This window comes from Lontra canadensis, unplaced genomic scaffold, assembly GCF_010015895.1.
Source record: "Lontra canadensis isolate GAN:19392208 unplaced genomic scaffold, GSC_riverotter_1.0 scaffold12, whole genome shotgun sequence".
Taxonomy (NCBI): Eukaryota; Metazoa; Chordata; class Mammalia; order Carnivora; family Mustelidae; genus Lontra; species Lontra canadensis.
The window spans coordinates 13028939-13053731 of NW_022631006.1; the positions used below are offsets into that span (position 1 = coordinate 13028939).

The 24793-nt window shown below is 39.8% G+C and overlaps 1 protein-coding gene across 4 annotated transcripts in view; it reads right to left on the reverse strand.

Moving 5' to 3' along the window:
- Positions 1-2379: 2379 nt before the first annotated feature.
- Positions 2380-24793, reverse strand: part of SLC12A1 (solute carrier family 12 member 1) — an 87192-nt gene continuing 64778 nt past the window's right edge. For all 4 annotated transcript variants that reach the window (XM_032856563.1, XM_032856562.1, XM_032856560.1 and 1 more), the window contains 7 exons: positions 21633-21776; positions 18677-18808; positions 18327-18438; positions 16468-16554; positions 5616-5751; positions 3668-3735; positions 2380-2670 (listed from right to left, as the gene is read on the reverse strand). In XM_032856563.1, the coding sequence (XP_032712454.1) occupies positions 2535-2670; positions 3668-3735; positions 5616-5751; positions 16468-16554; positions 18327-18438; positions 18677-18808; positions 21633-21776 (815 nt within the window). In that variant the 3' untranslated portion in view covers positions 2380-2534. The remainder of the gene's footprint in view (positions 2671-3667; positions 3736-5615; positions 5752-16467; positions 16555-18326; positions 18439-18676; positions 18809-21632; positions 21777-24793) is intronic.

Here is a 24793-nt window from a genome sequence, read left to right on the forward strand (position 1 = left end):
GGATAGACGTGGAGATGATGAGTGGAGTTAGGTGGAGTTGGGTGAATCAAGGGACAAGTGGAGTTGGCTTAGTGGAGTTGGGTGAATCAGGGGACAAGGGCAGGACACCAAGGGCTATAAGAATCTGCTGGTGTCTGACCACAGCCTCCAACCATTCAGTTTCCTGAGACACTAACCTGTTCCCAATACAGCTACTCTGGGCCTCAAAACTGCCAGTCCCTGCTGCCACCTGTCCCTCCTCTCTTGGGCCATGTACCCCTCTTTCACTAACCCAGAATCCAGGTACATCACCTCAGTCACTCTCTTGCTGTTAGCCCTCAGGAAATTAAATAGTTTAAGGTCAAACCACTAATAAATGGTGAGATTAAATCTGAACTCAGGCCAGTCCAACTTTTTTGGTTTTTTTGTGTGTGTGTTTGTGTCTTGGTTTGTTTCAGACCACTACTTTATATGACCGCTGTGGGTGGCACGGTGATGTCTCACCAGACACTGTTTAATGAGGGACTGTACCCCAGCAGTGGGGACTGTGATCAGCAGACTGGACTTCCGCTCTTAGGCCCCCCAGGGACGCCTCAGCTGCAGAGAACTGCCTCACCCAAGGGCACGCCCCTTCCTGGGCAGCACCCGTCTTGGTGAGGGATCAATGCAGGCGTATAGAGGCCTGGCCTTCTCAGCCCAGCTTGGAACGACTCTGAAGGAAATTTCTGTCTCCAGAGCTCCCTGTGGAGTCGACTAAAGCTGTCCTTGGGCCCACATTTGAGCTTACCTTTTCCTTCTCCCTTCCTGCTCCCTGCTCTCTCCTGCTCCCTTCCTTCCTCCCTCCCTTCTTCCACAGGTATTGATCCCAAAGGTCCTCCTCAGTAAACATGCTCCATGTTAAGTACTCTTTCAGAGTCTGTTTCCCAGGGAACCCAGTGTGCAACAGCCTCTCAAGGATACAAGAGCCAGACTTTCCTATTACAGAAGTTGTATGGCTTCTCACATTTCCCAGAGACCCTCTGAAGTGTTAGTGAGAACTGTCAGGTCCAGATGAAGCTGGATGTTCCTTCCCCTGTGTCACTGTGACCATGTCTAGTGTAGTGTTTGGATTTCAGGCATATAGGGCTCAAGAGAGATGGTTTAAATCTGGGGCTCAGTGACACACATGGCCCCGGACTGGGGAAGTGGCCAGCCTGCTGCTTAAGTTTTGCTGTTTCCTCTTTCCTTCCCGGTCATCCTGAGAGGAGTGTGGGCTTGGAATTCCGAATCCTGACTGCCAGTTTTAGACAAGCATCAGATGAGGTAACTGAATTTTTAATGCTCACATCTGCTCGCCATTGCACGGTGGCCTTAGCAACTTAAAAGTAAAAATGTGACCTGGGCCAAAGCAGACAAATTTCAGGTTCATTGTTTCCTTTTATTTTAATAGAATAAACAGTCAAAACATGTAAAGAAAAAAAAAATCAACTCATCCATCATAAAAGAAATTTGTTGGTTTTTCAATGTGATTAGATATTACAGGAATATTAATAAAATGAAAAAATCAAAACTTGTACATTATACACAACACACAATTTTGTAATTTTGTCAGTTTCTCCACTTCACCTTTTAATTATTCCTTACAATCCATACAATCAGTATATAGAGTAACTAAGTATATGATTCAGGATATATTTCTTTATAATGGTTTGAAAATTGGTGGTGTTTGGTTTTCAATTAGAAATCTACAAAGATCTCTCTCATCTGTGCTAACCACTTCATTAGAAACAAATATGCAAAGTCATCCTACGATGGAGATTCCAAAATATTTAGCAGGCAAAACAAATTTTATATATTAAAAATGGAATCTAGTTCATCTAATCGGAACATTGTCACCTTCTAATCCAGCTGACATACTCTTCAGTCAGCAGCAAATTGAGGCCATAGGTTATCAATGATCGCTCAAATCTCTCTAAGTATATACGCTGTGTTACATTAAATAACCTTATTTAGGTAACTGCTTTAAACATTTTGTAGACTCAAGGACTTCTTAAAGTTTTCAGTTATTGATTTTCAAATCTTCTTTGTAGGTATAAGCCTCTCAGAAGGCCAAGCATAATCGTGGTTCCTGCCCAGCTGGTCTTTGCCTTTGATAACCACCCATGGTTACTCGACTAGCCTGTCAATAAGCATTTAATGAGGACCTGCTGTGGGGCTGAGGCCTCTACAGGGGCCTAGCAGCAAACACGAGATTAGGTTTGCCTGGAGAAGTTTACAATGAAGTTTGTGATTTTTAGGAGCACAAGCCAGCATGGTTTCTTTAATTTCCTTGTTTATCAACAACTGCAACAATAACGATGTTTTTCTAGGGGTGGCTTTATCTGAGGCTGATAGAAAAAAAGCAGCCCCCAATATATAATGAAAAAAAAAAATAATGCTGACATGGTTTATATGGAATCCTGTGCAATTGTCTCAGGTTTGTATATCCACAGATCAGATTTACAACATAAAGCACTAGAATGCGTTTCTTACTTATTCATACATGAAGTTAAGATGTGTTCAAATCTTTTCATGGATTAAGAATAAAATGTCAGGACATTTTTGTGGTTTCCTCTAACTAGTAAAACAGGAGGGAGGTTCTTGGTGAGGATTTCCAACCAAGCCATGTACAACCAATCGGATATAGATCCTTTTCTTGCCACTGGCAGGCTCCTGACAGTATGGAAGAAAAATTTTAAAAGCGACAATTACTACAGGCAGTAACATCACTAATCATCTGACCTATTTAATAACCAGTGACCTGAAACTTTTGTAACCCTCCCCCCAAACATGAAAGCACTGAAATTATCCTGAATATAGATATCAAACTGATGTATTTCTCAGATAAGACAAATTATCTGTAAACCAGAAAAACAGGCTTAGGCATTGTAAAGCAGCAACAAAACAGAACTATCAATTCTCACTCCTCTTGAAACAGAAAATGTGATCAACCAGTATCTTTTTTTTTTTTTTTTTTTGATGGAAATGATTCTCCCAATAGTTTAAAGCTCTTACATCTGGCAGAAACCTCAGAAAACAGCTAGGTGAAACCTTGTACCCAGTTCTGGAGACTGTTTGAGGCCTCAGGTGGGTAGTCCCCCAGTGTAGACCTTGAAGACATAGGACTCTTCATACACAGGCCTCAGGTCATGAGGTATAAATGTGAAAGAGGGGTTTTTCATGTTCAGCTATCAATCCTTAAAGAAACATTCCTATTTCCAGCAGTACACCTCGAACATTTGCGGGGTGAAGAGCAAGAGTATAAAGGGAAGAATCTTCTTCCTTCTTCTCTTACCTTGGCCTCTTTCAACACAGAGAGGAGCCTACCGATCATGCCGTGGAATCTACCTCAGGAGGACGCGGGGGAGGAGCCCGTGAGCCTCAGTGGCTGACGAGAGGCTTGTTGGGCGGGGATTCCAGGGGCGGGTTCCCGGGGGCAGGGTCGGTCGGAAGGGGGAGCCAAGGTTCTGCGGGCGGGGCCTCCAGACAGAAAGTCCAAGGGGCAGGGTCCCAGGGTGGCGTTATTTTCCTTCACTAAAATCTCACATGTTCCGTTAAAAAAAAAAAAAAAAAAGCTTTCCACCTGAATCATCATGACTTTTTAAGTCAATTAACCCATTTACCTAAGATCCCCCTTGGAACATTCTTCAATGTCTGCAGCGATACTTACAGGACAATGAGATTAGCGGCTCTGGAGTGCTCCTGTAACAGTTCGTTCAGTCGAACTTGGCGGTAGCTCTGTGGACAACATTCAGATTTTGTTGAGGGCAGTTCTACCCAGAATTACGGAGGAGAATCTATCTCCTTACCCCAAATTATGGAGAAGTAGGAAAACCTCACTTAAAAAAAAATTAGTTATTTCCTTCAGGTTTGGAAACTATTTTTTTAAAAAAGATTTTATTTATTTGACAGAGAGAGACACAGTGAGAGAGGGAACACAAGCAGGGGGAGTGGGGGAGGGAGAAGCAGGCTTCCTGCCGAGCAGCAACCCTGATGTGGGGCTGGAGCCCAGAACCCTGACATCATGACCTGAGCCGAAGGTAGACGTTCAACCGACTGAGCCACCCAGGCACCCCTGGAAACTCATTTTGTAAAAGCTCATGAGAAATTCTAGAATTATAAAGAATAAGACCAGGTGGTTGTTGTACTAGAGTGGCTTATTAAATTCTAAGGGGAAAAAAAAAAACGAGCAAAAAACATGGATAATAGTAAAGAGAAGGTTTTTTAAATCTGGAACAGGTTTGAGGGGGAAGAACTAACAATCTTGATACCAGTTTGATATTCTAAAAACATAAATTATATCCTAGTCTACATTGTTTAGGCTCTTTGAATATTTCATCAGCACAGGGGACTGGTTTCAACTAAAAGGCAGCCAAGACTCACTTGGAAAAAATAACAACATTGATGATTTTTACAGTGGTGAGAATAATACTTATTACTGTATTTCGATGGTTCAGAAACCAAGGCTTAGATGTATGATTTGCTCAATTACGTGAAATATCTTTGTTACAAGTGGGCAGTTTATTAAAAAGAGAGAGAGAGAGGCAAACCAAAAAGCGACTTCTAACTTCAGAGAATAAACTGAGGGTTGCTGGAGGGAGGTAGGCAGGGGATGGGCAAAGTGTGTGATGGGCTCTAAGGAGGGCACTTGTTGCCAGGAGCCCTCGGTGTTGTATGGAAGTGTTGAATCACTAAATTCTACACCTGAAACTGATATTATACTATATGTTAACTAACTGGAATTTAAATTAAAATGTGCAATTAGGGGCTCCTAGGTGGCTCCGTTGGTTAAGCGACTCTTGATTTCATCTCAGGTCATGATCTCAGGGTCCTGAGATAGAGTCCCACATCTGGCTCTGTGCTGGGCATGCAGCCTGATTAGATTCTCTCTCTCCTCTCTCTGCCCCTTTGCCAGCTCTCTCTCTCCCTCTCGTAAAAATAAAAAAATAAAAATTAAAAAAAAAAAATCTTCCCAACCCCCCTAATAAATAAACGAGCAAGCAAACAAAGAACTGAGAAGTTTATTATGCACAGTTTACAAATCTTAGCTCAGTATTTTCTCCACTGAATTTGAAAGGCTTTATTATCTCTTGTTCTAAATTGTTTCAAGTTCAGCCCCTAATGTAGTTTATTTATTATATCCCTCCTATAACATGTGCCTCATCCAACTTTCATAATCATTGTTCCAATTAAGTATTTTCTCAGATTGCTTTGTTAGTTTTTGTAACCTCATCATGTTAAAATTGTTACTGTGTTAAATTGTGAGTCAATTACCTTTATCTACTTTGCACACATATTGACTTGACTTAAATTATTTTAGACCCATGGATCTCTCTCCTGTTCTATAAAATTAAATTTGAAAGGAGACTTCACTATATATCAATAATCTGGTTTTTAAAAAATCTTTTAAAAAAAGAATTGATTTTATATTAAATGAAAGCCATTTTCTAAATCCTCATATGCAGTAATGTGATTGAAAGCACTTGAAAATGCAGAAACCGTAGATCTTGAATAATGAAATTCTATAACAGATGTGTTACTTGTTGATCTTTGAATCAACCACTGTTTTCTTTTTCAGCTAGTTAGACAGTAAAGTAAAAATTAAGACAAGTCCTTACCTTTTCCTTGACTGCTTCTAGTTCTGCATCTGTAATTTTCCATGGGCTTTCTCTCTTTAATTTCTCAGCAGTTGTTAAATCTTTGCAGCTTTCATGGAGACGATATGGTTCAATCATCTCTTCAAAGACTTTCCAGCTGAAATTGGAATTATAAAGGAGGGCTCACAGTGGGAAACTAACTCATTATTTCACAGATACTCCAGGTAGGACTGGCTCTGCTGGCTGCAGAATCAGAGCCGAATGTCATGGAAATCTTTAAGAATTATCTTTGCAGGGGACTTACTGTGAGTTAAGCCATGGATATAATACAGCATCCCTACCCAAGGAAAGGCCTTAACATGTTAAAGCCTTGTTAGCCTACTGTGTATTAGATTCTCAATCTAAACAGACCAACACACAGATAGTAATTATTCTGCAAATACATTTTCTACATGGTATAGCCCAAGACACCACTGTCATGTAGACACTTTAGCCCATAAGTAAGTTTCCATCTCCTTAAATTGAGTTTCCATCTGCTTATTGTACAGACTGTCTAGGAGGCATTCATGAATTAATGTGGGAGATGAACTAGGTTGCTTGCGATGGGAGTTGGCTAGGCCTGCCCTCTCCTTTGTCATGTAGCCTTCCGCTTGCTGGCAGATTGTGGTCAGTGGGGCAGCTAGAAGAATAGCAAATTCAGTGGTTATAGAGCAATTTGGATGTTTGCTGCAAATAATGCAACCTTTGTCCTTCTAATGACTACTGTTGCTGTCTGAGATTTTTAAGTAACTCTTTTTCAGGTACATGTTAAAGGAAAGAACAAAAATCAATAATATTTTAATGTCTACAGATCTGAAGCCATTTTAGAGCAATTAAGAAGAAAGTCATCAAGCAGAAAACTAGCAGCAGTATCACACAGCTGTGGAACGTTTTTAAAAGTGCTAGACAAATCTCATTCTTGTCTTTCATAAGAACCTCAAAGATTTTTTTTAAAAACAGTAGTACAGAACAAAGCTTACAGTTTATGAGAGTAATTGTCTTCAGTGTGCTACTAGAAGATGAGGTCAAATATAAACGACACCTTTGGTTTTATATAATGTGGCTTACTTACAACTTAGTAACTTTGGGATGAAAAGTAACTAGAATCAATGTGCTATTAGGTTATGGAATTAAAATATGATGGCATGAGTTCAATGATCTCATCGGTTGCCCTGATTTAGGATTTGCAGATTTAAGTGCAGAGGTGATAAAGGAGAACCTACCAGTGCCTTCGTTAAGTGATTGAAGAGATGCTTAATGTGGTAGATTTCTGACACTGATTTATTTCGAATGGTGGACAGCAATAGGGAACCACTGATATGCCCTATTATTCTTTCAACTACATAATACTTTTATTTGCTATTCCTTCCAAAGGTGCCATGCCTTCAGAGACCGGTCACAGTAATCTGTGCAATGGAAAGTTGCCAGCCTAGGACAGAAGAGCCTTGGCTCTTGCACTGGCTCTTCCTTTGTCCTCCTGGACCTGGATAACTTTACCAATGAAAGGAGGTAATGGTGGCTGCTCAGAGCTGGCCTGAAGATTGATGTAATGGTTAGATGATGATTTGGGTGACTGTGTTCTGGAAAGTGTACAGTGCCCTGTAAAACCAAGGCATTCATTTTACCAAACAGCCACGGAACTGAGTTTAGCAATTAAGAGGCTCTCTGTTTAAGCTCTACATACACTTATTTTGATCAGGATAAAAGTTTTTGCATCTCAGCCCAGGTGCTTATTAGAAAGCCCAGTTCAAAAGCAGTTTCCTAAGAAATGGAAGTGGAGTGGAGGTGGTTCATTATCTCCCCAGCAACCGTTGTAGTCTGGGTGGGAGTGACTCCATCCCCAGCATCAGCTAATCAGCACAATTCTATTCTGTCTGCCAGAGTGTTTGGCCAGGGTAGCCACATAACCCAGGCGAGCTTCACCAAGGGGCACCTAGCATTCCACTGACCAAGTAAGTGGCTCAGTGGCTTAGGTTGGTACAACTTGTATGGAGCCCGTGCCCTGAGTTCAATGACTAGAGAAGAGGCAAACTAACTCTCCCACTGAACATAAATGAGCAAGTATGTAGCCCTGGTTGCTGTCATCTTGCTTTTATGAGCTAAATCAATTTTGATGATTTCATAATGGACCAAGGCAGAGTAGAGATAATGGAAAAGAATTAGTCCTTGATTATATATAAAATTAAACTTCTAGATCAAGCTTTGCCTGAAAGCCAAAACATAATTGGATTTTTCAGTTATGCTTCCCAATAATTTTATTACTTAAATCATTATAAGTTTTCTTTTCTTTGCATTGAAGCACGGTAAGTGACATAATAGGTTATAACGGGAATGTATTTGCCCATTCATATTCTCTCAACTCACTGTTTCTTGTCTACATTAATCTTTGATTTCATCCTAAGGTTCATCCCTGAACTGGCCATTTTCCATTCTCCTAGCTAGGTGACGCAAAGGTGGCTCAAGACTTCTATCCTGATTCTCATTAAATCTAATTTTTCATATAAATATTTTTTAATCGACTCTAGAATAAGCCAAGTAATTGAGTCTAGAATAGGCTAACAGACTCCAGAAGAGGCCAAATAAGTTACACTATTGAATATAAATGACAATTAATTCAATTTAAAAATTAACTTCCACCTGCCCTGCCTTCCCTATCCTTGTTCTTCATGATAACAAAGTTTAAAAAAATTTTAATTGTAAAAAATACTCTTCCTTAAGTTCATATAAGATTTCCTTTCTCAAGTTAATATAGTAGTTGTTTTGTGACCATTCTAATATCTTTTTTTTTTTTTTAAGATTTTATTTATTTGAGAGAGAGAGCATGTGTGTAGTGAGAGGGGAAGAGGGGGAAGGAGAAGCACAAGCAGACTCTGTGCTGATCACAGAGCCCCATGCAGGGCTGGATCTCATGACTCTGAGGTTATGACCTGAGCAGAAACCAGGAGTTGGCTGCTTAATGGATGGGATCACCCAGGTGTCCCACCACTCTAGTATCTTTAAATTATCCAGTTAATTGCTTCTACTTTCTCTTTAATTTCTGTGTAAGGATTGTTGTCTTTTTGGCCTATGACTTTTAATTCAGTATATTCAATAAAAAATGAAATTTAGCCACAAGAGATATTCAGTTTCTCCAGGCTCAATCATTTTCTCATTAACTTTGCTTTTATACTCCCTTTCACCCTTGCCCAGCCATCTTTATGATGTTTCTATAGTAAAATATCTCCATCCACACTTACTGATGTTTTATGGGTCGTTGAAAGATTTATTAGAGACAATTTAAGTATGTTTAACATTAGCCTCCAACATGGAAATAATTGACAAACTATTTTTGACATTGTGTGCCACCTGATGACTGAGGAAAAACAGTGATGGGGAGATAATTGTTAATGGTATGTAGTGACTGTCTGGCCAGGGAGAGCTGAAATTGAACTGGTGCTCTGAGCATTGGGCCCTGGGACAGGGCCTGCATCAGCTCGGAGGAAGAGTCTTCTTTCTCTAATTGAACTCAGAGGAATTGCCTTTTAAAAATTAGCACAAAGTCCTCAACAAAGTAGGTTTAAAGGGGACATACCTCAACGTAATAAAAGCCTTATATGAAAAACCCACATCTCACCATACTCAATTGTGAATTACCGATAGCTTTCCTCCTAAGATCAGGAATAGCACAAGGATGTCCACTCTCACCAATTTTATTCAACATAGTACCAGAAGTGCTAGCCACAGCATTCAGAGAAGCAAAAGAAACAAAAGGCATTCAAATCGGTAAGGAAGAAGTAAACTTTGACTACTTGCAGCTGACATGATACTACATATCAAAAACCCTAAAAATCCTACCCCAAACTACTAGAACTGATAAATGAATTTAGTAAGGTCACAGGATACAAAATCAATGTATAGAAATCCATTGAAATTCTATACACTAATTGGGAAGCTAAGGAAATAGAAACTACAAAGGCAATTCCTTTCACAATTGCTCCCAAAATAATAAAATATCTGGGGATAAACTAATCAAGGAGGTGAAACACCTGCACTGAAAAGTATAAAACATTAAAAAGAAATTGAAGATGACACAAACAAATGGAAAGATATTTCATGCTAAAAAATTGGAAGAAAAAATATTGTTAAATGTCTATACTACTTAGAGCAATCTATAGATTTAATGCAATCCCTATGAAAATACCAACCACATTTTTCATAGTACTAGAACAAAGGATCCTAAAATTTGTATAGAACCATGGAAGACCCCAAATAGCCAAAATTATCTTGAAAAAGGAAAACAAAGCTAGAGATATTATAAGTCTGTATTTCGAGTTATACTACAAATCTGTAGCAATCAAAACAGTATAGTACTAGCACAAAAATAGATGCATAGATCAATGGAACAGGACAGAAAGTCCAGAAACAAACCCCTGATTAAATGGTCAATTAATTTTCAAAAGGAGGCAAGAATATGCAATGGGAAAAAGAGAGTCTCTTCAACAAATGGTGTTGGGAAAACTGGGCAGCCACATGTAGAAGAATAAAGCGGGACCACTATCCTACATCATACACAAAAATAAACTCAAAATGGATTAAAGATGTAAATGTGAGATCTGAAACCATAAAAATCCTAGAAGAGAGCACAGGAAGTAATTTCTCTGACATCAGCCACAGCAACATTTTTCTAGATATATCTCTTAAGGTAGGGGACATAAAAGTAAAAATAAACTATTATAGTATATCAAAATGAAAAGTTTGTGCACAGTAAAGGAAACAATAAACAAAACTAGCAGGCAACCTACTAAAGGGAAGAAGATGTTTGCAAATGACATATCTGATAAAGGGTTAGGATTGAAAAAAATATAAAGAACTTATATAACACAACCCAAAAACCAAATTATCCAATTTAAAAATGGGCAGAAGACATGAATAAACATTTTTTCAAAGAAGACATAGAGATGGACACATGAAAAGATGCTCCACATCACTCATCATCAGGCAAACATAAGTCAAAACTACAACGAGATATGACGTCACACCTGTTGGAATGGCTAAAATCAAAAACACAAGAAACAGGGTGTGATGAAAATGTGGAGGAAAAGGAATCATTGTGAACTGTTGGTGGGAATGCAAACTGGTGCTGCTACTCTGGAAAATAATATGGGGGTTCCTCAAAAAATTTAAGACTACCCTATGATCTAGTAATTTCACTACTGGGTATTTACCCAAAAGAATACAAACACACTAACTTGAAAGGGTATATGCATCCTTATGTTTATTGCAGCATTATTTACAATGGCCAACTTATGGAAACAGCCCAAGTGTCCTTTGACTGATGAATGGAAATATAAATATATATGCCACATCTTCTTTATCCATATATACACACACACACACATACACACACACACACACACACACACAATATATTATTCAGATATGTAATATATTATACATATACACAATATACGACTCAGCCATAAAAAAGAACGAAATCTTGTCATTTGCTGCAACATGGATGGTGCTAAAGAGTATAATGCTATGTGAAATAAGCCAGTCAGAGAAAGACAAATAGCATATGATGTCACGCCTATGTGGAGTTTAAGAAACAAAACAATGGACAAAGGAAAATGAGAGAAAGAGAAATAAACTAAGAAACAGATTCTCAACTATAGAGAACAACCTGATGGTTACCAGAGGAGAGGTGCGTGGGAGGATGGGTGAAATGTGTGAAGGGAATTAAGAGTACACTTGTGACCAACGCCAAGTAATGTGTAGAATTGTTAAAGCACTATATTGTACACCTGAAACTAATATAACTTGGTTAACTATATGGGAATTAAAATAAAAAACTTAATAAAAAATTATCACAAAGCTACCAGATGTGCTACCAAATGGCCATCTGTGAGACTTACTGAGTGAACACTCCCTGTTTTAAAATAGGGTCGCCTTGGGGCGCCTGGGTGGCTCAGTGGGTTAAGCCGCTGCCTTCGGCTCAGGTCATGATCTCAGGGTCCTGGGATCGAGCCCCGCATGGGGCTCTCTGCTCAGCAGGGAGCCTGCTTCCTCCTCTCTCTGCCTGCCTCTCTGCCTACTTGTAATCTCTGTCTGTCAAATAAATAAATAAAATCTTTAAAAAAAAAAATAAAATAAAATAGGGTCGCCTTTATATATTTGAACATTGTTGCTGACACCAGATACATGACTGTTTTACAAAGCAATATGGTGTCAGTTACAGTGGAGAGCTGAAGGGAGGAGAATGGCCCTTCCAGCACCTCTCTTCTTGGTGGGATTTCATTTTCATACCAGGGTACATTAGCTGCAAAGATTCTTCTATTCCGGGAAAAATGGACTTTGTTTTTTTGCATCTTCCTCAAGACCTTGAACCATCAGAGAAAAAGATCTCCCAAACTGTGAAATCTAATTCATTTTTTTCCTGAGAAAGGGAACTAGATCTCTTCATTGCAGGATGATGAGGACATGTAAGAAACAGCACATTAAAATGGTGTCTAAAAGCAAATTTAGATACCAGGACAAAAGCAAGAATGTCTGGTCCTTCGTTTTTTACTCATCTCCATAATGTTGGCTGCCTGAAGAGAGAAAAACATGGCACAAAGTTCAGGATTAGCAAAGGAAATTGTGTCTAGCCTCTGATGGGCCCCCAGACAATGGAAAGGCACTAATGGAAGAAGTACATGGACGTCCTCGGTGATAGGACAGATAGGACAGGTAAGTAGGGGGGAACTGTGGCAGCTGGGCAGAGACTAGCATGAAAGGAAGGGAAAGAAACTTGTGTTTCTTACAGAAAACCAGACCGATCTGTAAAGAGGCAAAGGATATAGGAACAAACGAATCGGCAAGCACGGACAGTTCTTAGCTGTTATTAAGAAAACAGCAGCGAGAAGGATTTGGAGACAAAAAGTAGATGACTAATTTGCGCCGAGCACTGAGCCAGGGTTAATAGGAAATCTGAAGTCAGTAGGGGACACCATGACTACCCTCCGGACAACAGAAAGTGGCCCTATGATAGCGGAGCCCTGGTGGGCTCTGGCCTGTTGCAACGTGGCACACACTAGGAAATCACTGCGCCTGCTGTGTTGTGAAACAGAATGCATTTCCACCAATTAGAGACATAAGAGGAGCCTGTTTGATCACATCACTGCAAATGCCAAAGAGGCGATGACTTAGGAATTAAAATCCTTCAAGTGAAATGTGGAAGGCCACCAGAGGTTACTACATGACAACCCAGTCCATAGCAAAATGTTCATTCTACTTACCAAGGAGTATTATAAACTCATCTCAATTTTTCTCAACTATTTAAAACTGTAGAGATATAGGAATAGAAAGCACTAGTGGTATATACAGTGTGAAGAAATATTGCCTAGTGATAACCCAGGTGAGCTCTGTCGATTGTAGCTTTCTTATCACAATTAAGATGTTTTGTAAAGCCATTTTGAGGGACCCGTAGCCTTGGAGGAATCATGAATACCCACAAATGGTATGAAGTTCCAGGTTGTGAATGGTCGACAAGACTGTATCTTATTTTTTTTAATAAAGATTTTTATTTATTTATTTGACAGACAGAGATCACAACTAGGCAGAGAGGCAGGCAGAGAGAGAGAGGAGGAAGCAGGCTCCCCGTGGAGCAGAGAGCCCAATGTGGGGCTCAATCCCAGGACCCTGAGATCATGACCCGAGCCGAAGGCAGAGGCTTTAACCCACTGAACCACCCAGGCGCCCCAAGACTGTATCTTAGTATGGGTGATTTTCTGTTAGGTATTAAGCTCATATAGGATAACAATGAATGAAAAGAAGGGAAGAACAAGATTTGAGTGTGGAATTGCAGGCCATCAGGAGCTGCAGGAGGAAGGAGAAATGATGGTCAATGGAAGTGAGAACAGGTCCAACAGGCCAGTGAGAACCGAAGCTACACTGAGATCCTTGTGTCCCTTTGTACCCTCAATCTGGAAGGCCCACTTCACACCAAATCACGTGTATTAAATCATATCCAGATGCAACAGTTTAACTATGATTTTGGACTGTAAACAACAGAAAAATATTATAATTGGTAAGTTATCACTCTAAGTAGTTTATTTAGTATTGGCTATACTTTGCAGTCCATCTTCTCACACCTCTGGGACTTCCTGGGAGGATCTAATCTACAAGCTGTTTTCCAGTATCATGGACTTGACAAATTGAACGACTAACGAGGGTTAAAATATCATGATTTGAAGACACTTAAGCAATTATTTAAATTTCAGCATTTTAAAACTTTGGAGCCAATACATCTCCTTGGTGGGCTTCAGATAGTTTTAGAGGACCCCCAAAATTCCACGGCTCTAAGTGTTGGGTCCTTCGTGCCTAAAAGTGAAAATGGCCATGGAGGGTCGGCTCTGTCATTGTGCCAGGAAGACTCAAGCAGTTTTGTTTCTAGCTTCTGTATCAGAGCTCCCCATCCAGGATGCACCACCAGTTACTTTAAAAAAATTTTTTTTTTAAATAAACATATAATATATTTTTATCCCCAGGGGTACAGGTCTGTGAATCGCCAGGTTTACACACTTCACAGCACTCACCATAGCACATACCCTCCCCAATGTCCATAACCCCCCCCAAACCCCCTCCCCCCATCAACCCTCAGTTTGTTTTGTGAGATTAAGAGTCACTTATGATTTGTCTCCCTCCCAATCCCATCTTGTTTCATTTATTCTTCTCCTACCCCCTTAACCCCCCATGTTGCATCTCCTCTCCCTCATATCAGGGGGATCATATGATAGTTGTCTTTCTCTGATTGACTTATTTCGCTAAGCATGATACCCTCTAGTTCCATCCACATCGTCGCAAATGGCAAGATTTCATTTCTTTTGATGGCTGCAGAGTATTCAATTGTGTATAATACCACATCTTCTTTATCCATTCATCTGTTGATGGACATCTAGGTTCTTTCCATAGTTTGGCTATTGTAAACATTGCTGCTATAAACATTCGGGTGCACGTGCCCCTTCGGATCACTACGTTTGTATCTTTAGGGTAAATACCCAGCAGTGCAATTGCTGGGTCATAGGGTAGTTCTATTTTCAACATTTTGAGGAACCTCCATGTTGTTTTCCAGAGTGGTTGCACCAGCTTGCATTCCCACCAACAGTGTAGGAGGGTTCCCCTTTCTCCGCATCCTCGCCAGCATCTGTCATTTCCTGACTTGTTAATTTTAGCCATTCTGACTGGTGTGAGGTGATATCTCATTGTGGTTTTGATTTGTATTTCCCTGATGCCAAGTGATATGGAGCACTTTTTCATGTGTCTGTTGGCCATCTGGATGTCTTCTTTGCAGAAATGTCACCCAAAACTATAAGATACCTAGGAATAAACCTAACCAAAGAGGCTAAGAATCTATACACAGAAAACTATAAAGTACTCATGAAACAAATTGAGGAAGACACAAAGAAATGGAAAAATGTTCCATGCTCCTGGATTGGAAGAATTAATATTGTGAAAATGTCTATGCTACCTAAAGCAATCTACACATTTAATGCAATTCCTATCAAAGTACCATCATTTTTTTCAAAGAAATGGAACAAATAATCCTAAAATTTATATGGAACCAGAAAAGACCTCAAATAGCCAAAGGAATATTGAAAAAGAAAGCCAAAGTTGGTGGCATCACAATTCTGGACTTCAAGCTCTATTACAAAGCTGTCATCATCAAGACAGCATGGTATTGGCACAAAAACAGACACATAGATCAATGGAACAGAATAGAGAGCCCAGAAATAGACCTCAACTCTATGGTCAACTAATCTTCGACAAAGCAGGAAAGAATGTCCAATGGAAAAAAGACAGCCTCTTCAATAAATGGTGTTGGGAAAATTGGACAGCCACATGCAGAAAAATGAAACTGGACCATTTCCTTACACCACACACGAAAATAGACTCAAAATGGATGAAGGACCTTAATGTGAGAAAGGAATCCATCAAAATCCTTGAGGAGAACACAGGCAGTAACCTCTTCGACCTCAGCCGCAGCAACATCTTCCTAGGAACATCGCCAAAGGCAAGGGAAGCAAGGGCAAAAATGAACTATTGGGATTTTATCAAGATCAAAAGCTTTTGCACAGCAAAGGAAACAGTTAACAAAACCAAAAGACAACTGACAGAATGGGAGAAGATATTTGCAAATGACATATCAGATAAAGGGCTATTGTCCAAAATCTATAAAGAACTTAGCAAACTCAACACCCAAAGAACAAATAATCCAATCAAGAAATGGGCAGAAGACATGAACAGACATTTCTGAAAAAATTTTTTTTTTAAGATTTATTTGTTTATTTTAGAGGGAGGGGAAGGGCTGAGAGAGAGAGAGCGAGAGAGAGAAAGAGAGAGAATCTCAAGCAGACTCCCCACTGAGCATGAAGCCCAATGTGGGCCTCAATCTCGTGACCTTGAGATCATGACCTGAGCTGAAATCAAGAGTGGACACTCAGCTGTGCCACCCAGCTGCCCCATGAGTAACTTTAAAGAATGAAAACCTGCCCTGACTGCCCAGTCCAGACTAGTCTGAGCTTGTGCCTCCTGCTACTCTTGCCAGCATAGAAACCACGAACATGAAGGGCAATCCTAAAATACTAACTCACCTGTGTTTCAACAATTCTCCGCCTCAAGCTCGACTTTACCGCAAAATCATTTCCTTCCTTTATAATATATTTGATCACTCTGCATGGTTTTTCCAAGTCCCTTTTTATTATATCTTATTAGGAGGTCACTACAGTTGATAGATAATATTTTTACCCTTTAATAGCACAAAGGAAAATGAGAGAGTACTGGGGGCAAACAATGGGTCTTGTTAAATGCTTCATACCTCTCTTTGTTTGGCTTAATGTTGATGTCACCAATTATATGGATATCTGCAAATTTGATCCTAAATTTGCTCAGAAGAGAAGCCATTCTGGAAATACAAGAGAGAAATACTTCATCATTGCATATGTAACTATTTAAAACTTGCATATGTAACTATATATAACTAATAAGAGTTGACGTCTTATTTCAGCTTCACAGTCAAAGGCTGTGTTTAGTGTTTGATTTCCATTACTGTATATTAAATGCAGACCAAGCATATTCCACTGAAGATAAAGACAGATTCATGTAAATTCAGATCCTAGGAATGGCAAACCCAACTCTGCATTCACATTTCAGTTAAGATAATACAGAGCTGTACATGTTTCCTTACCATTTGGGAAAAAAGAGAACAAGCTTTAACATTGTTGATTATTATCTTGCTGATCATTTTTAGAGTTATTGACAACATGCTGACAAACTAATAATTATGATATATCGTTATATATTGGAGGTTCTTTTCCTGGCAACTGAAATTTTTGATACAATTGCAAAGGTACAGAAAAATTACAAGGGTGGTACAAAAAAATCCCCAAATCACCAAGTGTTTATTTGATGTACCACCTTTTTCTCTTGCTAGACAGCCGTGTCTGTCTATCTACAAGTTCCTTCTTTCTTGCTTGCTTTCTACTCACCCATCCACCTGCCCAGCTGGAGCTATCAGGCCCCTTTACCTATAAATACCTCAGTATTTCCTAAGAATAAGAACATTCTCTTATACAAACAAGGTATAAATTTTGAAATCAGGAAATTTAAAATTGATGCCATGCTATCATCTAATCCACCAACCATTTTTAAATTTCATCACTTGCCCCGGGAAGTTACTGGAGGCTTTAAGAAAATATAAATTGTTACAGCCAACATGTTAGTTGCCATTATAATATGACTCTCTTTAAGGGGAATTAAATATATATATGCTTAATATATATAATTTATATTATATGTGGATATATAAAATATATTTTGTAAAAGTATATGTATATGTATGTGTATATGTGTGTATATATATAAAATCCTCCCAGGACAGGGGGAAAAACATGAAAAATTACTGAATAAAAGCCTGTCATTATTTTGTGATTTCTGGAAGGGCTCAGAACTTGGGCCTGCCATGAGGGACTCAGGGCTGCTGAAGGTCCCTCTCCAGATTTCCCTCAGAGACCTTTGGACACACGGCGTTCCTAACATGCTTATTGCTTCCACAATGACTAAATCACGCTCTCCATGACTAAATCAATGACAAAGATGCAAATTTGCACTCTGGAGACTGATTTTTTTTTTTTTTTTAATTACGAGAGTTCTCAATAGTCATCCATTTAAACTCTTTTCAAGCTACAGATGAGAAACTGGGCACCCAGGTCCGGGTCATGGTGACTGTTGCAAGGCTCCACAACTCATGGTGGGCAGGGCTAGGATGAGAACCAGGTTCAGCGTCTCAGTTTTGTTTTTTAAGTGTACAGTGCTGGAGTGGCCACCACAAACCAGCAGGTTCGACTCGCCCCAAAGAAAGTACTGGACGCAAATTCCTTTGGGCTTTTCCTTTCGTGGATACATTCGCTGGTCAACTCCAAGCAAACATTATACAAGGTAATGATAGTCCCATTCAAGACTTGAGATGAGGCCTCTGTGTGAAATTCCTTTTTGAAAAGCATTTGTGGCAGGGGATCAAGGGAAATGAAGACAGTGATTACAAGAAGTATGCAGATGACTTAATGACCAGAAAACTGGTCTGCTGTGTTTCAAAGAACACTTACAGTTCTTAGAATTAAAAGCATTAAAGTAACAGACAACCAAAGGGCTCTAACGCAGGAGTGATGAGTTACTTACGCAATTTTTTCTTCTTCAATGCGGTTGATCTTCCCCCCAACATAGATTCTTAATTTACAGTCTTTCCATTTTTTTCTGAGAGTCAAGATATACGGGATAAGGAGTGTTAACCCTGAAAAAAGAATAAATTATGACAGAAAGAATGAATCTATCTTGCTGAAAGGAAATGAATAGCTTTACATCTTTATTCATTCCCACATTCATTGCTCCTAAATAATTTAAAATCTTGGGAAAACACAGAAATATCGTTCTCCAGCTGATAGCGTTTTCATATACCTCCCTGTGCAGTTAGTTAAATTGGTCAACATAGTAATTCTGCTCCCTAGTGTATATTCTGGAATTGTTTTTACCTCCATCATCAAACAACCACCACACATCAATTGTGCCTTTTCCTTGCTTCTTTTTAAATTGGGTGCTGGCTTCTACCAGTTTCTGGTTGAACTCCCCCACATGCATTGACTGGATTGTGTTCATGCTGCTCTCTATAATGAAAGAAAAAGAAATAGACCTATTTGTCTTTTGAAGAAAGAAACAAAATAACTTGCCAATAAATCTATTCAGGAAAATAGAGGGAGGGTCATGAATTTGTAAGCTTTCTTATCCCTATGGGTAAACAGTGAGCTCAGAAAAGGGGAGATAAAGGTCAAGTCCCACAGTAATTTAGATCACTTTGAATAGTTCACAAGAATTTGGTATTGGTTTCATGATTACAGTTTTCGTTATAAAGCAGTAGATTATTTTCAGGTCTCCAGTAATGTGAGGGCAGAATTATTACTTAGGCAGGTAACAATGCTATATGATCTGATACAATAGCCAAAATATCCCCATTTTTCAAAATTTCAGCTATAACTCTACTTAATCCTATTTTCAAATTTACTTGAAAGTAGAAAATGTGGTGATTGATCTTCTAGAGATAAGCAATAGAATCAGAAGTGTTTCTTCATTAGAGCATTTATTTGAGTGCAGTTGGTGTCAATTCCACGAACGTCTGGATAACAAAGGTGGCTAGGGACCAGATGTATCTTGACTCTATGACCCTTTGGTCCTAATGTCAGCCTGGCTTGCTTTTCTGTTTTGGAGAAAAACTTGTGAAGTGCAGGGAAAGCCACTGAGCTATTTGAATTTCTGCGAATGAGATGGAGAAGCCAGGAAATATGGAGAGAAAAAATTCTTTCACTTGAGGTAGAGATAAGGGTGCATGGAAAGTATTTAAAAAAATTTTTTTTTAATGCACTTTCCCTTCTATCAAGGATCCAGTGACAGTGTCCTTGGGAACTAGGCCAGTGTTTGAGCAGGACCCTGGCTCCTGTTTGCCAGCAGAGGTTTTCATTGCTCCACTCTAGATATTATTTCTCATTTCCACATCTTTTAATGTTGTGACTTTTTTGCTCCATTTCAAAGAGTTGGTGTTAGCAAAGTGCTTAGAGTCGAGCTGACGGCGGCTGCTTCAGAGCTTCCTCTCTGATCTGAGAGGTTCTGAAGATGCTTTGTTCTGTCCTTTGCCGTTTCCATGTTTGGGGCCTGTCAGTTTTGAAGCAATTATCTTACATGGCTTCTCTCTCCCTAGGACTACTAAGAGAGAAAGTAAATATCTTTACAAAATGGACCAAACTCGACCCCCACTTCCATGCAAATCAAAGCCCACAGAGGACCCAGGCATTAGTGCCTGGAGGTAGGGTCGTCCTGATCTAGAACTCCAAACAGTTGTCAACCAGTGAAAGCCCAGAGAGGTGAAGGGGCCTCCTTGAGGGCTGCATTTGAAATTTGAGGTGTGGGAAATATAACGTAACATCATTTTGCTTTTCTGAGCAGACATGTTGACCTTCAGAGGAATGCATTTCTGCCTAGAGATGTGTGATGCAGAAACAGGCTTCCAGGATAAATAAGAAGTCCCTTCTCATTAATAGGAACACGGATACGTCCCTCTCCCATCAGCCAAAGAACAGTGTTGGGCTATGACTTCTGAATTTTCCATTGCTTTTCCAGACTGTAACTAACATTGAATAACTGAATGGTAGAAAAGATTCAATGAATAGTTAACATTTCTCATGAATAAACCAAATAACTTAAAAGGAAAGAAAACAGCATCCAGATGGTCTTAGTCTAATATTTACACCCGAAGGTCCTGATGTACCTCCAACTTGAGACTCAAACTTATCATTTTTCTGGACAATGTCATGTTAAAGTGGACAATACTTAATAGGCTTTCCTCTAGCCTGTGAATATTCCAGAAACCCAAGGATATTTCTATTACTTGAAGAAGGGCGATGTTTACATTTCATGTTATTCTATGTAAATATATAGAAATATTGTATTACAGGTGAAACTTTGTCCTTGGGCTATAGCAGGAAAGCAAGCAAACAGAACCAAACATTTCCCAGGGTATTAGAGGGGCTTATTGAAGGATCTCATTGAAAGGGTGGATCCTGTCAAACTAGACCAGAAGCCTGCTAAGTCTCAATTTGGATCTTGCTATTTGACTTGAAAACCCTCCCCAGAGAAATGATGTTTTCTCGGATTCACACCAAGTGATTTCTGTTAAGTGTAGGATTATTTGTGGATGTTAACATTCTAATTTTCTACCAGCAGAGGTCGCCGTGGACCTCATTAAACTCAAACTGGCAAGTGTTTCGGGAAAAGAAAACGATTGTCAATTTTCAAAAAAGTCAGATGTTTGAATCACCTGTTTATAAGTTTTATAAAAAGCTCTCATTCTGTAGTGTCCCATGCCTGGGGTGCATAGTGGACTTTCAGAGGTAAGTGTACCACTCAGCTGAAATCTACAGGTAATTAGTTTCAGAGAAGTTCCGAGTCCAAAATTCTGGTTTGGGACAAAGATAGAAGGTTTTCAAAATTAGTGCTCTCACTTACTGTCCTAGGTAACTTTTAGTCTCCTGAAATGTCTGCAAGAGGTATATAAGGGGCATGTGTGTGTGTGTGTGTGTGTGTGTGTGTGGATTTATCTATAAATCATTTGGGTATTGGTTCTTAAATTTCTATCCCCTTTCCATCCTAACGAAGAAATGTCCATTTTATGGCACTCAAATCCACGTAGGCACCATGAGACTCCCAAACCAAATATTATTATTTTAAAATTAAGTTTTTGCAATGAGATGGCACAAAGGGCTTATTGTTACTGATAAATAACTTACATATTTCATCTGTACTAATGTCTTTAAAGAAGCGTCTTTCAGTCCTTTGCTGACTCAATGCCCCCAACATCTTAGATGATGACTTCTGACCCCCATCAATACTCAAGCAGTGGCTCATTTCTGCATCTTTCTTGTGAATTTTAAAGGTACTTACCTTTCTTAGGAGTTGGCTTAGTAATGTTCAGCTTGCTAGCTTTTTTAAACAAGCCTCGGATGCCTCCACTTCCTTCTTCACATTCGTTATCTTTGATAGTAGCTTCCAAAGCCAGCCTCTCCTGTTCCAATTTCTCTAATTCATCTAATGCAAAAATAAAAAATCGTTTACTTAACTCAGAGTGACAAAGTTTCTAGGAGCAACTTATAAACTATTTTAATATAAAAAACGGTGTTCCATTTGCAACGATATGGATGGAGCTAGAGGGTATTATGCTAAGTGGAAAAAGTAGAATATTCCACTATATGTGGGACTTTAAGAAAGAAAACGGACAAACATATGGGGGGAGAGAGGAAAACAAACCATAAGAGGCTCTTTAAAAAATTTTTTTTTTAATATTTTATTTATTTATCAGATAGAGAGAGAGAGAGATCACAGAGATCACAGAGAGATCAGGCAGACTGAGAGAGGGAAGCAGGCTCCGGCTGAGCTAAAAGCCCAATGCGGGGCCCGATCCCAGGATCCTGAGATTATGACCTGAGCTGAAGGCAGAGGCTCAACCCACTGAGCCACCCAGGTGCCCCAAGAGACTCTTTAAAAAAAATTTTTTTTTTATTTCTTTATTTCACAGAGTGAGAAAGCACAAACAAGGGAGCAGCAGAGGGAAAGGGAGAAGCAAACTCCTCACTGTCCAGGGAGCCCAATGTGGGACTTGATCCCAGGACCCTGAGATCATGACCTGAGCTGAAGGCAGCCGCTTAATGGACTGAGCCACCCAGGTGTCCCCATAAGAGATTCTTAATGATACAGAACAAACTGAGGGTTGCTGGAGAGGAGGAGGGTGGGGGATGGGCTAGGTGGGTGATGGGTATTAAGGAAGGCACTTGTGATGAGCACTGGGTGTTGTATCTAGTTGAAGAACCACTGAATTTTAAACCAATATTGCACTGTATGTTAACTTAGTGAAACTTAAATAAAAAGAAAATAAAAAAATAAAAAACTGTGTGCAATAAAATTATTATACATCATATGACTTTTTCCAAATGATTATTAAAAAGTAATATATATCAACAAGTTATATTCAGAAAGTAATAACTAGCTTGGGAAAGCAGCTCTATGTGTTATCATAACACATGAAGTCACTAGGTTTTTCTTTGTGAAGATAAGGCTTCATATTTAATAACCTCTTCATTCACTTCCAGCAAAACCCAAAAAGCCAGATCCACTGTATATAAGATCTTGTACACAGTGCACCACTGATTTCCTGACCGAAATGACTGGGTAGGATATTTGACAGCGGATGCCCAAATTATCAAAGTATACCGGGTGTGTACCAGGCACACGACAATGCCTCCTGAATTGCAGCATAAAACTAGACAAGAATTAAGGAAAGGGAACCAAACTTTGCCTTGTATGGGCTCCGAATTAAAATTACAGTGAAAAATGCCTACTAAGAAATTTCTTTTAGAGAAAGAAGACACAGGAGGCAGGAAGAGGGCAGAGGGAGAGGGAGAGAACCTTAAGCACCTTTACACCCAGCACAGAGCCCTCAAGTCCCCGAGATCATGACCCGAGCTGACATCAAGAGTTAAACACTTGACCGACTGAGTCACTCAGGCACCCCAACAATTCTTTCTGATAAGCAAAATACTTTCTGGAATAAGTGACCAAAGTGAAAGAAAGAAAAGCTGAGGTTTCTGTGTGCCTGTCAGAGTTCAATAGCTAAGAAACATCTCGTGACACTCAAGTCTGGAGCAAGAGTCAAGCCATGTCCGGGGTTGAGACCCACCCTTCAAGCTTTGATGTTGCCTCTGGCTGCCTTTTATCTTTTTTGGATTCTGATTGTGATGACAAATTCTTCGCTGCTATGTAATGCCTTGCATTCCTCTCTGATGTCAGCTTGCAGTGGGTCAGGGGAAACAGGACTTCATAAGCAGTCAGGGGACAGTGCTAAAGAATGACAGGCATCCTTGCTGACACTGGCCAAGGTGGCCTCTTTTCAGATCCCCTCATCTTTCTTGCTTGCTGGAACAGAGACTTAGAAAACGAGCAGTGTTCTGAGGAACAGAGTAGAAAACCTAGCTTCAGTGTTACAAAACACTGGTAGGGCTTCTGTAAATGTCAACCCTTGGAGCCTGTTGCCTTATCTATCCGGGAAGCGAAGCTATACAAAGTCTAGATTTATCAATTATGTACTAACTAAATCTGTCAGGACAGTCACATCCCTAGACGGTGTTGTTATTCAGCTCCACAGAATTGTCTGGCCTCTTTCCAGGTCTTAGCAATTAATCTTTTGCCAGTGGCATGAGATTTAAGGTCAAATCACCCATGTGATTTCCCCAAAGCTTCAGAGGTTCTCAAGATCAGCAACTATAGAAAATCTGAGAAATTAGGCTGACGGTATTAAAGCTCAGACAGGAGTTGCTTACCCCTGACTTTCGAAAGGTGAACAGGAGCTGCATTGCATGGGGGGGTCATGACCGGCGACAGCTCTGCGGAGGGCTTTATGTGACATGAAGCGAGTCATTTACTTTTCTTATGCCTCTGATTTCCTATCTGTGAAATGGAAAATTGTAACCCTTCCCCTTTCCAACTCTCCCAGCTTTGCGAAAAGAATAAACAACCGTTTCTGCAGGGTGCTTTGTGCCTCCTTAAAGAACAAAGCAATGAGCGTGTTCTATAGGTGGTGTATTTATGCAACCACTGGAAATGGGCTTAGTCAAGCAAAGCAAAAAGAGTATTTTGAGAAGCCCGGGAGTTATTTTAGCAGTTACTATTTCTTGCACACTCTTTGGGTGCCTGGCACTGTGCTGCATATGATTCCTTCCCAAATGGTTCTGAGATGGCTACTATTATTACTCTCAACTTTGTAGATGAGGAAACTGAGGCTCAGAAAGGTTGAGTAATCTGATGCCACCCAGAAGATAACAGGGTTCAAATGCAAAGAGGCCGGCTTGACTCCTGCTGGCTTCCCACTCTGAAGACCTTTGGCTTTTGGCTCCGTACTCTTATCTCAGAGTTGTTCCATTACCCTCCAACACGTCATGGTCAGGTGAACCTTGTCACTCTTGGGCGTGTGGTGTCATGCCAAGTTAGCCCCCCCAAATGACGGCCCCTCCCACATGTCATTTTAAAGGCAGGACCCTGAAGACAGAGGTGCA